This window comes from Echiichthys vipera, assembly GCF_963691815.1.
Source record: "Echiichthys vipera genome assembly, chromosome: 11".
NCBI lineage: Eukaryota > Metazoa > Chordata > Actinopteri > Perciformes > Trachinidae > Echiichthys > Echiichthys vipera.
This window is the reverse complement of record NC_139836.1, coordinates 23948453-23961344: the sequence shown is the minus strand read 5'-3', so window position 1 is coordinate 23961344 and position 12892 is coordinate 23948453. Positions and strand designations below refer to the sequence as shown.

The 12892-nt window shown below is 40.6% G+C and overlaps 1 protein-coding gene across 1 annotated transcript; it reads left to right on the top strand.

Annotated features, from left to right (window-relative positions):
- Positions 1 to 552: 552 nt before the first annotated feature.
- pnpt1 (polyribonucleotide nucleotidyltransferase 1) lies at positions 553 to 10240 on the top strand (the record flags this gene model as incomplete). Its single annotated transcript, XM_083922377.1, has 28 exons — positions 553 to 665; positions 914 to 974; positions 1752 to 1826; positions 2097 to 2202; positions 2321 to 2370; positions 2508 to 2571; positions 2661 to 2708; positions 3368 to 3481; positions 3957 to 4143; positions 4376 to 4427; positions 5033 to 5090; positions 5249 to 5345; positions 5434 to 5536; positions 5708 to 5778; positions 5976 to 6012; positions 6146 to 6212; positions 6353 to 6442; positions 6541 to 6594; positions 6890 to 6999; positions 7153 to 7224; positions 7329 to 7392; positions 7489 to 7572; positions 8111 to 8194; positions 8367 to 8473; positions 8660 to 8715; positions 8880 to 8958; positions 9055 to 9102; positions 9194 to 10240. 28 exons carry the CDS (start codon positions 553 to 555, stop codon positions 9347 to 9349), a joined length of 2307 nt encoding a protein of 768 aa, XP_083778503.1. The 3' UTR covers positions 9350 to 10240.
- Between the last annotated feature and the right edge of the window lie 2652 nt (positions 10241 to 12892).

Genomic DNA, 12892 nt, shown 5'->3' with positions numbered 1-12892 from the left:
TTTATCGTTTTAAAATCTTTTTATTTCATTCTTTAAAATATATTTTTTCTTTATTTTTCTCTCTCATTTTCTGAGTGTTAGGGTTGAGTAATAAAAATGTATACATTTAAAAATTAGGCTACTTGTTCGGTATGGAGCCTGGTGTAAATGTAAAGGGTTAAATGTATGATAATTCTCGCAGGTGTCAGTTATTTGTATCATAGGAAGATGCATAAGAATTCACAAACACCACAGTTTAACGGTAAAAACTCAAATTAAATAAAATACTGCATCCAAACTGCTTTAAAAAAAGAGAATTTAAGTGGGCTAGGAAAAACCGGGACTCAAATGCCCCTTTTTAAAGAAAGCTAAAGCGGAATTGTTGTGATTGTGCGTCGGAAGGTACGGACTCCTTTTTATGTTACACACTCACCTCGGCCGGTCCAATCAGAAGGCGCGTCTGAATGACGTAATTCCGTACATGTGTTCTGACATGGAAGCGCCCGTCGCGCACACCTGAACTGAATGTTACCCAGATACTTTTCTCTGTTTTGATATCGAGTTTCTTCAGATATGAGGTTTCTGCTCCGACTGGGGCACTCGTTCGCCCGCCTTCATGCCCGTCACCAGAGTGTTTACAGCGGCCATTCAAATCCTCGAAGACTGGCAGTGGACCTTGGGGAGAAGTGAGTTGACTTTACCGGCTTTATTTCTCTTCCAATAACTCTTAACATGCAACATTTGATTTTTGAGCAATTGTTTGTGTACCCATTATCAAAGTGGTTCTCTCAGCCAGACCCAGAACACACAACTTGGATGTGTTGGTATCCAGAACACAAATATGTCACCTTGCTGCATGTATTGACTCTTATGTAAATATAAAAGGGGGTTTTGAGACATTTTGATGTTTTGTCGGGGTCTTGTTTTTTTGTAGGAAGCTTGAGATCTCTTCAGGGAGGTTTGCCAGATTTGCTGATGGATCTGCTGTAGTACAGGTACAGAACAAAAACATGTCAACAGGTATAATAGACAGGATATTCATATCCATATTCCTGTGCTATATGTATATTGGAAATGTCTGTATATATATGACTGGTTGTGTGTAGTTGTATCTATTATCTCTTATTGTTTGTTTTTATTATAATTCATTTCATCTCATCTTCAACCGCTTATCTGGGGTCGGGTCGCGGGGGCAGCAGCTTTAGCATGGGAGCCCAAACTTCCCTTTCCTGGGCCACATTAACCAGCTCTAACTGGGGGATCCCGAGGCGTTCCCAGGCCAGTGTGGAGATCTAATCTCTTCACCTGGTCCTGGGTCTTCCCCGAGGCCTCCTCCCAGCTGGACTTGCCTGGAACACCTCCATAGGGAGGCGCCCAGAGGGCATCCTTACTAGATAATTGATAATAATTGATGTTCTCTAATCTGCACTGTGCCTAGTTTTATTTTTTATTCTACGCCAACTTTATATTTTTCTACACCATATGTGTGGAAAAATAGAATTTCCCCTGTGTGGATGAATTAAGTTTATTCATTTACACATCACAGCAGTGATGAAGTGCATTCACTCAAATACTGTAGTCTACCTAACTACAGTTTGGTCATACTTGAACTACACTTGAATATTTCCCTTTAATGCTATTTTATACTTCTGCTCCACTGCATTAATATGGGACCAGTTAGCCCCCTTTTATTCAGACGAAGAACATGTGTGGCACTTCACTGTCTAATTCCCCAATATATATTCCTTTGTAACCTCTCTCTGTTTTTGAAGCTGGGAGACACCTCTGTGATGGTGACCGCTGTGAGCAAAACCAGACCTTCTCCGTCTCAGTTCATGCCTCTTGTGGTATGTTAACGCTAACATTACTGTAAAAATACCCAACCTGTCTTCGTTTTTAGACTGTGATTATGTCTTCATGTTCATTCTGTCTTGTCTTGTAATATCTTGTTGTATCTATTATGTAATGTAAATGGATTGGGTAGAAAAATCATTAAGTACTAAGTGTTATCCAGTCTGTCAGCACCAGATGTTTGCGACTTATTGCCCCAGAACTAGAAACTAGAAAGACTACCTTATGAGTCAGACGACAAGGACGATGTCCATTTTGATTGACAGGTGGACTACAGACAGAAAGCCGCCGCTGCAGGTCGCATCCCCACTAACCATTTGAGACGAGAGCTGGGCGTCACTGACAATGAGATCCTCACCAGCAGACTCATAGGTGAGCTGATGAGAATGTGCCGTGTTATATGCATACCTTTTGATGTAGCACTTCTGTGTTTGTGTGTACTCTGACTTGAGTGCTTTGACTAAACGTTCCTCATGTTTCTGTTGCTCAGACAGGTGTATAAGACCACTTTTCCCTGCTGGTTACTTTTATGATACTCAGGTCAGTTCAGTTTGAAATTGTTCTCACCATTATGCTTTGATAGTTTTGCCCTCTTTTGCTTTTTGCACAAAGATGATATTAATGTGTATCTGCCTCCCAACTTTTTGTATGTATGTGTCCGTTTATGTCTCCTGAAGATCCTTTGTAACCTGCTGGCAGTTGATGGTGTCAATGATCCAGATGTGCTGGCTATTAATGCAGGTGAGTTAAATCTCAGCTATTTATGTTTCCCACAGAGCATAGTTTTCTTTCCCGATCCTTAGATAAAACTATATCTTCTTTTGTTAAAGCTTCCGCTGCTCTGGCCCTGTCTGACATCCCCTGGGATGGACCCATAGGTGAGGAACCCACAGCAGATTTAGGCCTCTTACCATATTTAATTTATTGGCCTTAAAGTTGTACTCCATAAGAATTGAGATCTTGTTTCTCGCAGCCTCTTAGGCAGTAAGATGTTATTGCGGAAGAGCCTGTTCGTTCAGAGCCTCCATCTCGTCACGTTCACGGTCACTTTGTGTTTTGACTATTTCTTTTTAATTTTTTTACTCTTTTGTAAACTTTATTGAAACACATTAACCTCTCTACTTCTGATCCGTCCCCTATATGTTATCCTCTTAAATCCATAAACACACACACACACACACACACACACACGTTACAAGCCTGACTCAGAAGTTGGGATTTCTTATTACAAGTGAATGCAGCATAACCGCTCGTAGTGACGGCTTATTTACATCTAGCCTGCGAATTTCGCCACATACACCGATATTGGAATACTCTGTAAAAAGGTAAGTAGAAGTGCATTCATTAGTGGGTCATATGATCAATCACCATTGCAATCACCAACTCACTATTTGATAGATAGTAACTTAAAATAAAATCTTACGGCGAACAACTTTAAATCTTAGTTTTCACATGTTCAATTTAAATTCCATATTATTATTATTATACTTTATTTCAATCTATCTTGGGTCTATTTGTGCAATTTGTATTTTTCCAGGTGCTGTGCGGGTGGGCTTGGTAGACGGAGAGTTGCTGATTAACCCCACAAGGGCAGAAATGTCTTCCAGCAGTCTGAACCTGATTGTGGCTGGAGCCCCCAGCAGTCAAGTGGGTGAGTTGGCAAACAAGATAAAACTTCCATCAGAAGCTTGGATGTTTATTGGACTGGCAATAACACAAGTAGTTCATTTAGTATTCATTCTTTCACACAAACACGTCATAATGCTATGAACTAACTGCTTATAAATCAGTTCCAAAGTGTAGTTGTCATGCCCAGCAGCCTAACACATATACCTGATGCATATATAGCAGTAAATGTGATGGACAATGTAGTAATATGTCAAACTTTATAAATGTTCCACTGAATCTAAATAGGTTAAAAATGTAATAAAACCTGTAGGCAATGTAATAATCATGTACACTATGCAAATTATTAAAGAAGTGTTGATGAGATGGAATACCCCCTTTAGATTGCAACAACTTAAAATGTTATGTTAATGTAATAATACTATCAAACAATGCTCTCTTCTGTCTATCTGATGGCAGCATCATGCATCTCTTTTTTAATGTGACTCTGTGTCTGCCAGTGATGATTGAGGCGTCAGCAGAGAACATTCTGCAGCAGGACTTTTGCCACGCAGTGAAGGTGGGAATCAAACACACCCAGCAGATCATACATGCCATCCAGCAGCTGGCACGAGAACAGAAGGTCACCAAGCGCACCCCGGTCAAGATCTTCTCCGTCCCGGCTGACATGGTGGAATACGTTCGGCAGTAAGACCAGTGATTGCACTGTTTTTACGTTGTTCCACAGCGATGGAGTGAATTAGCACCAGGACTGTATTTAGATATCATTTCCAGGCTAAAACAAAACCAAATTCTGGATTTTTCCCAATTTAATGATTCTGACCTTGGTCAAGTGAGCTTTATTTCCCAAATTGAGTGACAAAAGTAGTCCTCATTGTTTTAAAGGTTAATGTCTTGTTTTTTCTTTTCTTCTTTGCAGAGTGGCCTCCAAGGAGATCTATGCTGTATTCACTGATTACACTCTTGATAAGGTCTGACGCTTGTTGCCCAGGTGTTGGCTCAATGTGTGTGTGTGTGTGTTAGCTTTGTCTTATCATCTTATGTGGTCATTTTGAACCCATGTTAGTCCCTGTTTATGGTTTTAAATGCATTTTGGTGAGCTGAAAACACTCTCACCATGTACGTTAGCAGTAGTGTGGGTACAGCCGGGGATATTACTGTCAGCAGAGCACAACAACAGATCTCCTTCCTTAAGACAAAAGGATGGGCGGTCATGCACAAGTTATTGAGCATTAGTTGAATTGATGATGTATTTTCCAGTCACGTCCGTGTCGGGAATGCATCAGGACGCATTAGCGCTTTCACTACAAAAGACATGCTGTCAAATATTTCCCAGAACGGATCACAATGTGTCTTTGTGGTTGTTTTTTAATATTTAGCACTTGTGATTCGATCGCCAAAGATGCATTTTAAAACCAAGTGTAAACATTGTCTTAGAGTGTATTCAGTTTTATTTCTTTAAGTAATCTAAAGCCGCTAGAATCACTGAAGTTTCTCTTCTCTGTGATATGACCAAGTTTATGTATCTTAATTCTTGATCAGTTATAGTAATAATCTCATCCTGATCTCGTTTAAGATTTCCAGAGATGAAGCCATCAATAAAGTCCGACTAGAAACTGAAGAAGGCCTAAAAGGTACATCATTTTCAGTGTCTATGTTGCATGGAAAGAATTCAAGTTAGCTGTTTCATATACTGTTGGAACCCCTTCATACGATCATGTGATTACATTTCAATTCAGCTGGGCCTGTGTATCTAATTTTAGTTTTGTCAATCGATGTCCTCCTTGTTTAGAAAGATTCCCTGAGGCTGAGCACTTTGAAGTGATTGAATCCTTCAACACTGTGAGCAAAGAAATCTTCCGCAATTTAGTGCTCAATGAGTACAAGAGGTAAGCGCTGTACATGGTAAAATTTATGTTTTTTCTCATGACATAATGTTCCTTTGTAACTGGATTTTCTAAATTGTACGTGCTGTAGATGTGATGGGAGGGAGTTGACCGCTTTAAGGAACATTTCCTGTGATGTCGACCTCTTTAAACCGCTGCATGGCTCGGCTCTATTCCAGAGAGGTCAAACACAGGTAGGTACAGAGCAGGAAGCTCCATTCTAAAATATACATTTTGTTGAAGGAGAAATACCCTTGTACCTAAATTTGATGGAACAGATAGAAAACTGATGTTTTACTAAGAAACAGCCGCTCTAGTCTTTTAAAGTTAAAGCTCAGTCCTCATCTTCTTCCTTTTTCATATAGGTGCTGTGCAGTGTCACGTTTGATTCCCTGGAATCCATTATCAAAGCAGATATTATCACCACAGCTTTGAGGTACAGTTATCACCCATTTTCACACATGAAACAACATAATCAAGACAGATAGTGGTCTCAGGAACATTACATATCTATATCTGAATGTCATGGCACACAGGGTATCACCCGAAAGGCACCCTAAATTACTTAAAGACTCAAATAAAAGTATATAAACGACTTTTTAACCAGGTTTTCCATTCCATTTCTTTCTGCAGTGGCATCAAATCTAAAAATTTCATGCTTCATTATGAGGTGAGTAAAATCCTCTTCATTAAAGTCATGTAGATTATAATGTTTGATTATGTACGTATATACAATACGAGTATGATTCTGTATCTTTTAGTTTTCAAGGTGAACTTAAAATCCGCCTCGCCTTTAATTTCAGTTCCCTCCATATGCAACCAATGAAACTGGAAAGATGGGAGGCACCAACAGAAGAGAGCTCGGACACGGTTTGTGTTCAAATTGACATCTTCTTCTTGTATTCAGTGACCGCTAACTACGCATTTCCATCAAGAATCTACTGGACAAAGACTGTGTGTATGTGTATGTGTTTGTCTTGGTTAATGTCTGTGTGCTTGTGTATTCCCAGGGGCCCTGGCTGAGAAAGCTCTGAGACCTGTCATTCCTAAAGACTTCCCTTTCACTATCCGTGTCACTGCTGAGGTGCTGGAGTCAAACGGTCAGAGTGGTAACACAGTTTTACATCATTGTCTGAATTCATCTTTTTCTTCTTCCTCTCCTTATTTACACCTTTTTTTTTGTTAAATCTCCTCTCAGGATCCTCCTCAATGGCTTCAGCATGTGGAGGCAGCCTTGCTCTAATGGATGCAGGTACTACAGTGGAGCACATTTTATCTGTTCATTTAATAATTACTGTTTATTTACATTATCAGGGTATTAGTGTGTTCCAGTTACGAAGCTACTATCCATTTTACAAATACTCAACACACCCTGGAACTCAACAATGCAAAACACATTTATGTTTCATCATAAGACAAATTAAAGATGGATAGATGATAGGATAGTGATAGGATCTCTTGATTGGCTTTTGCGTCAGTATTTCTATTAAGTAAAGTGCAATTGTGTGATAACATGTAACTAATTCATCAAAATCTCTGTCTCCCAGGTGTGCCCATCTCTTCTGCTGTGGCAGGTGTTGCAGTCGGCCTCATCTCCAAGGCCAACCCAGAGAAACCTACTGAGATCCAAGACTACAGATTACTCACTGATATTCTGGTACATACAATGTGTGGTCAACCATTTCTATCTACCCAGGAGAAGAAAGAAATCTAGCTAACCAATACGTGTCTTCAAAAAAGTTATAACCAATGCCCCCGCATGATCATTTTGGAGATGTTGAATATGAGGCAATTATTGTTTTCTACACAGGGAATAGAGGATTACCTTGGAGACATGGACTTCAAACTGGCAGGAACAAACAAGGGCATCACTGCTTTACAGGTACTGTCTCTGATAACTCATAGTTACTGCCAAAATACGCTCTTAATGCAACTTTATGTTTTGTCCTTTGGTCCATATTTTACACTCATTTGTTTCACCTCCAGGCGGACGTGAAGATCCCAGGTTTGCCCCTGAAGGTGGTCATGGAGGCTATCCAGCAGGCCACAGGTAAGCTCAAATGGCAGTGAAACTGAGTATTTCACACCAAAGAATAAAGTGTGTGCATATTTTGATGACGTTTGTTTCAATATTATTATGTTCCAGTGGCAAAGAGAGAAATCTTGGGCATCATGAACAAATCTATAGCAAAACCCAGAGAGACGAGGAAAGAGAATGGACCTGTTGTTGGTAAGTTTTTCGTTTGAACATAAATTTGTGTTTGCACATCATACAGGAAGAGGGAGATGCTTGGACTTGGTCAGACACTGGTGTGAAATGTTTACCAGACATAACTAGGAACTATCTGTTAGTTAAGTTAGAGAAGTAGGGATGATAGCTGGACTACTGGCCATTAAGATGATACTGCCAACCAAGCCGGAGAGACCAACCATAGCAGTTTAACCTGAGTTGCTGTTTGCTCATGGAGGAATTGTTGGGTCTCTGTAAATCACAATAAATGAGTCATAGAGTGTGGTTGTTGAATTGAATTTGCTCGTGTGAAAGTAGGAGTTAAAGGCAGCTTAGAGGTACATAAGGTCAGGGCCAGGGAATGGTATTGCCTATCATGCCCATTAGATTTACGACTGCACAGCCTGATCTCCACTGCAGGGCCTAATGATAGGTCAAAACATTCATTTAACATAAACACTGCTCTTCCACGCAATGTTTGGCACATTTCACTGTGTATTTGAGACTAATGTGTGCAAGTTCTATTCTGTCTTTTCAGAAAACGTCCGAGTGCCCGTTTCAAAGCGAGCACGCTTTGTTGGTCCAGGGGGTTATAACCTTCGCAGGCTACAAGCTGAAACAGGTAACTAGTTAGGTCAAATCGATATTTAACGGAATTTAAAAAAACAGGAAGATGACATTGTTGTGAATGAAGTACAGTATTAACCAAGCATCTGTTTTCTTTTCCCATACTACTGCATGATGCAGACTCCTTGACATAATGTTGAAACTGTAATTTGGTGTTTCTTCTCGAGGTGTGACGATAAGTCAGGTGGACGAGGAGACTTTCTCTGTGTTCGCTCCAACACCAGGAGCCATGAATGAAGCCCAAGCTTTCATCGGTGACATCTGCAAAGATGATGTGAGTCTCCACCATTTTAAACACTGTGCATTTAAGAGAAAAACCTAAGACCCATAAAAAAGTACTTACCACAGCATAGCACTGTCCATGATGAAAAAGAGTCTTAACATTGATTTGAACATGAGTGTGTGTGTGTAAATTCGTATGTGCTTGAACATACATGTGTGTTTCTGTTTTGTGTTGCAGCAAGAACAGCAGCTGGAGTTTGGGGCTATCTATACTGCCACCATCACTGAGATGAGGTAAACCAATTACATAGCAATATTTACGGTAAAGCAGTGTTTGATGCCAGTCATTAACACGCAGTTTAAACATGTTATATAGGATAATTTTATTCATGATCTCAATAAAAATCAAACGGTTAGTGTTCAAACTGCCCCTGAAGCCTTTTCCTGCTCTGTTTCAGGGACATCGGTGTGATGGTGAAACTTTATCCCAACATGAGTGCTGTCCTTCTGCACAACTCACAACTGGACCACAAACGGGTCAGTGAATGTGTCTCTGCATACTGTTGTGTCTATGTTTCTGCGAGTGAGGAAAACGCTACTGAATGGTAATTTCTTTGTATCTTAATCTTCTAGATCAAACATCCAAGTGCGTTGGGATTAGACGTGGGACAGCAGATACAGGTACGTGTCAGTAACTACTGACTGTGTTGTCAAAATTAGCCTCCTGTGTTTACATCCTGGGCTCATTGTCTCTCCCTGGACTTGCTTACAGGTCAAGTACTTCGGCCGGGACCCAACAGACGGCAGAATGAGACTTTCACGGAAGGTGCTCCAGTCTCCCGCTGCAACAGTCGTCAAGACACTAAGTGAGAAACAGAGCATCACCATGGGTTCGAGCAACAGCAACACGACCAGCACTGATATGTGACAAACCAACACAACAGGCTAACGTTTGGCTTTGTTGCTACAGAACAGTTCTGTTGAGAAATCTACTAAACCGAGAGACACAAACGGAACCCAGTGCTGTACAAAGAGAGGTTTACCTTACTGGGTATGGAAGTGATTCAAGTGCACTGGAGAGAACTGCAGCTCACCGAGGACAGGTTCCTGCTGACATTGTGCTTCAGTGGATATGCACAAACTGATAAGAAGACATGCGCACATTTTCACGTTTTATTGTAAAGTATCCCCTTTTGTGGTGTCTTGTCACAGCCATCTAGCAGTAAGAGGTCTTTTCTTTCAGCCCCCCCAGCAGTCATCTAGCAGCTTTCATCCAACAGAGACAGTGCAATCTCACATCTCTCTTATTCATATGTGTGATAATACTGCCTCTTGTGGTATGAGACCTCCATATTTGGGGTCTACTGTGGCAGTGTCTCCCCCAAGTTGCCAGGATCAAGATATGGACAGAGATGGCAAAGTTAGAGAAGTGTACCGTTTTTTTTAAATGTCCCCTTAATGTTAGGTTGCATTTACAGCACATGTGAGTCATCGGTAAGTAGAGCAATTACTGGTTGCTTTGTAAACTCAAATCAAAATGCTGACTTTATACATTGCCACTGTAATTCATTTGTTCAGGCAATTGGAAAATACCATGTGCCCTGATGGTGAATTATGTGATATTAAATACAAACGGAATGATTTGGCCTTTGTAGTTATATTTATAACTCTCAACCCTAACCGTGTAGCAGAAATATTCACCAAATTAAGATGGACTCTTCCTGGGGTGACAATTGAAACAATTTTAATACGATTATGCAAACTCTGTTAATGCATACTCTTCCCATATGTTGTGAACTTTTTCTGAATAATTCAGAGAACAGAAGGAGTCCCCTTTACCGTCCAATGCTGCCTGGAGCTTTATCTGTTGTATAAAGACTGTCCCCCTTTGGGCAGGGAAAGTACAGTACTTACTGTAGCATGGAGTGTTTTTTGTGGTTGGAGGACGCGGGATGCTCAGTATTAGTTCTAATAAACTGAGCTGGTTTTGAAATAATCTGTGTGCCTGTCTTGCTTACTGGTCCAGTTTATAAAAGAATACCTTCTTTTTTTCCTGTTTTAACCATTTAAAATAATTTGGTTATTTGGATGCATAGCCACATATAGCTAATGTACGGCCACAGCTGGCATCTGGTGTGTATCCAGGACACTGGACACTAAACTTCATACTGGGATGGTCTATATATATTTTGCACACCCCATCCTTATAACTTCAAACACTGTATAGCTTAGTGACAAATACATAATAGATGTATTTTGCATATTTTTAAATATATATATTCACATTTTTATTGAAAATGTTTCTATCTTCTCTTTATGTTAATAGATGTTAACTCCCCTATGTGTTAATCAGAGTTACAGCAGGGCCAAATTGTTTGATAATCTTTCCTAAAAAGTAAATAATCCATTTTTACAACCTACAATAGACTAACTGGCTTGTAGGCAAGGTAGCCATGCACAGATATTACTGAGTTGAATGATTCAATGTGCCTTCATAATGTATGTTTAACATTTAAGGGTGAATATGGAGAATGAGCAGAACACCGTCATGTAGTGTCTTAAGATTGTAGTTGGAACAACAAAAAAGAATTCCACCACTCAGGTTTCCAGGTTGGTCAGACTCGGCCCAGTAGCCTACAGGAGACCGGAGTCTGTTTGAGCCTAATTGAACCCGTCCACTCCGGCAAATCACACCATAAAAAAAAGTATTGCAGAGGAGTTTGACTGACAGTTAGCAATAGCCGTTACAGCTACATAAACACGAAAGTTAACTTACCGATCAAGGAGAAACGTAGCCATTTGGGCGTGCGTTTTAATGCCACTGAACTCCTTTATCTTAGTGAATCAAGTGAATGCTTGGCCTATATTGACTCTGGTTTTTGCCCGTCTCTGGTCACTCAGCTGCTGGGACAAATAAGCAGCTGCAGGATTGGCAAACTCCATTTCACCCAGTGCCAGCCTACAGTAGCTGCACCCAACAACAGACAACCCTGGCATCCAGCAATGCCCAACGCTATTGGCTGTTACAATGTAAACAGAACGTGACAGAAAGTCATTGTCAAACCCTAAAAAAAATATGTAAATATCAAGTCAGACTAAATTTTTTTTTTTTTTTGGAAAAGCGAGACTTTTATTCTGTACCCCTCAAAACGGCAAGTGGCTGTATTATAATTATTATTATTAAATACAGTGAAGAAAATAAGTATTTGAACACTCTGCTATTTTGCAAGTTCTCCCACTTAGAAATCATGGAGGGGTCTGAAAATTTTCATGGTAGGTCAATTTCCACTGTGTGAGAGATAATCTAAAAAGAAAAACCCAGAAACCACAATCTATGATTTTCTAACAATTTATTCGTGTGATACAGCTGAAAATAAGTATTTGAACACCAACGTTAATATTTGGTAGAGTAGCCTTTGTTTGCAATTACAGAGGTCAAACGTTTCCTGTAGTTCTTCACCAGGTTTGTACAGACTGCAGGAGGGATTTTGGCCCACTCCTCCACACAGATCTTCTCTAGATCAGTCAGGTTTCTGGGCTGTCGCTGAGAAACACGGAGTTTCAGCTCCCTCCAAAGATTTTCAATTGGATTTAGGTCTGGAGACTGGCTAGGCCACTCCAGAACCTTGATATGCTTCTTACGAAGCCACTCCTTGGTTTTCCTGGCTGTGTGCTTTGGGTCATTGTCATGTTGGAAGATCCAGCCACGACTCATCTTCAATGATCTGACTGAGGGAAAGAGGTTGTTCCCCAAAATCTCACAATACATGGCTGCAGTCATCCTCTCCTTAATACAGTACAGTCGTCCTGTCCCATGAGCAGAAAAACACCCCCAAAGCATGATGCTACCACCCCCATGCTTCACAGTAGGGATGGTGTTCTTGGGATGGTACGCATCATTCTTCTTCCTCCAAACACGCTTAGTGGAATTATGACCAAAAAGGTCAATTTTGGTCTCATCTGACCACAAAACTTTCTCCCATGACTCCTCTGGATCATCCAAATGGTCATTGGCAAACTTAAGACGGGCCTTAACATGTGCTGGTTTAAGCAGGGGAACCTTCCGTGCCATGCATGATTTCAAACCATGATGGTCATTGACCAAGTCCTGCTGTGTAGTTCTGGGCTGATTCCTCACCTTTCTTAGCATCATTGAGATCCCACGAGGTGATATCTTGCATGGGGCTCCACTCTGATTGAGATTGACCGTCATGTTTAGCTTCTTCCATTTTCTAATGATTGCTCCAACAGTGGACCTTTTTTCACCAAGCTGCTTGGCAATTTCTCCGTAGCCCTTTCCAGCCTTGTGGAGTTGTACAATTTTGTCTCTGGTGTCTTTGGACAGCTCTTTGCTCTTAGCCATGCTGAATGTTTGGGTCTTACTGATTGTATGGGGTGGACAGGTGTCTTTATGCAGCTAACGACCTCACAAAGGTGCATCTGATTCAGGATAATACAGTGGAGTGGAGGA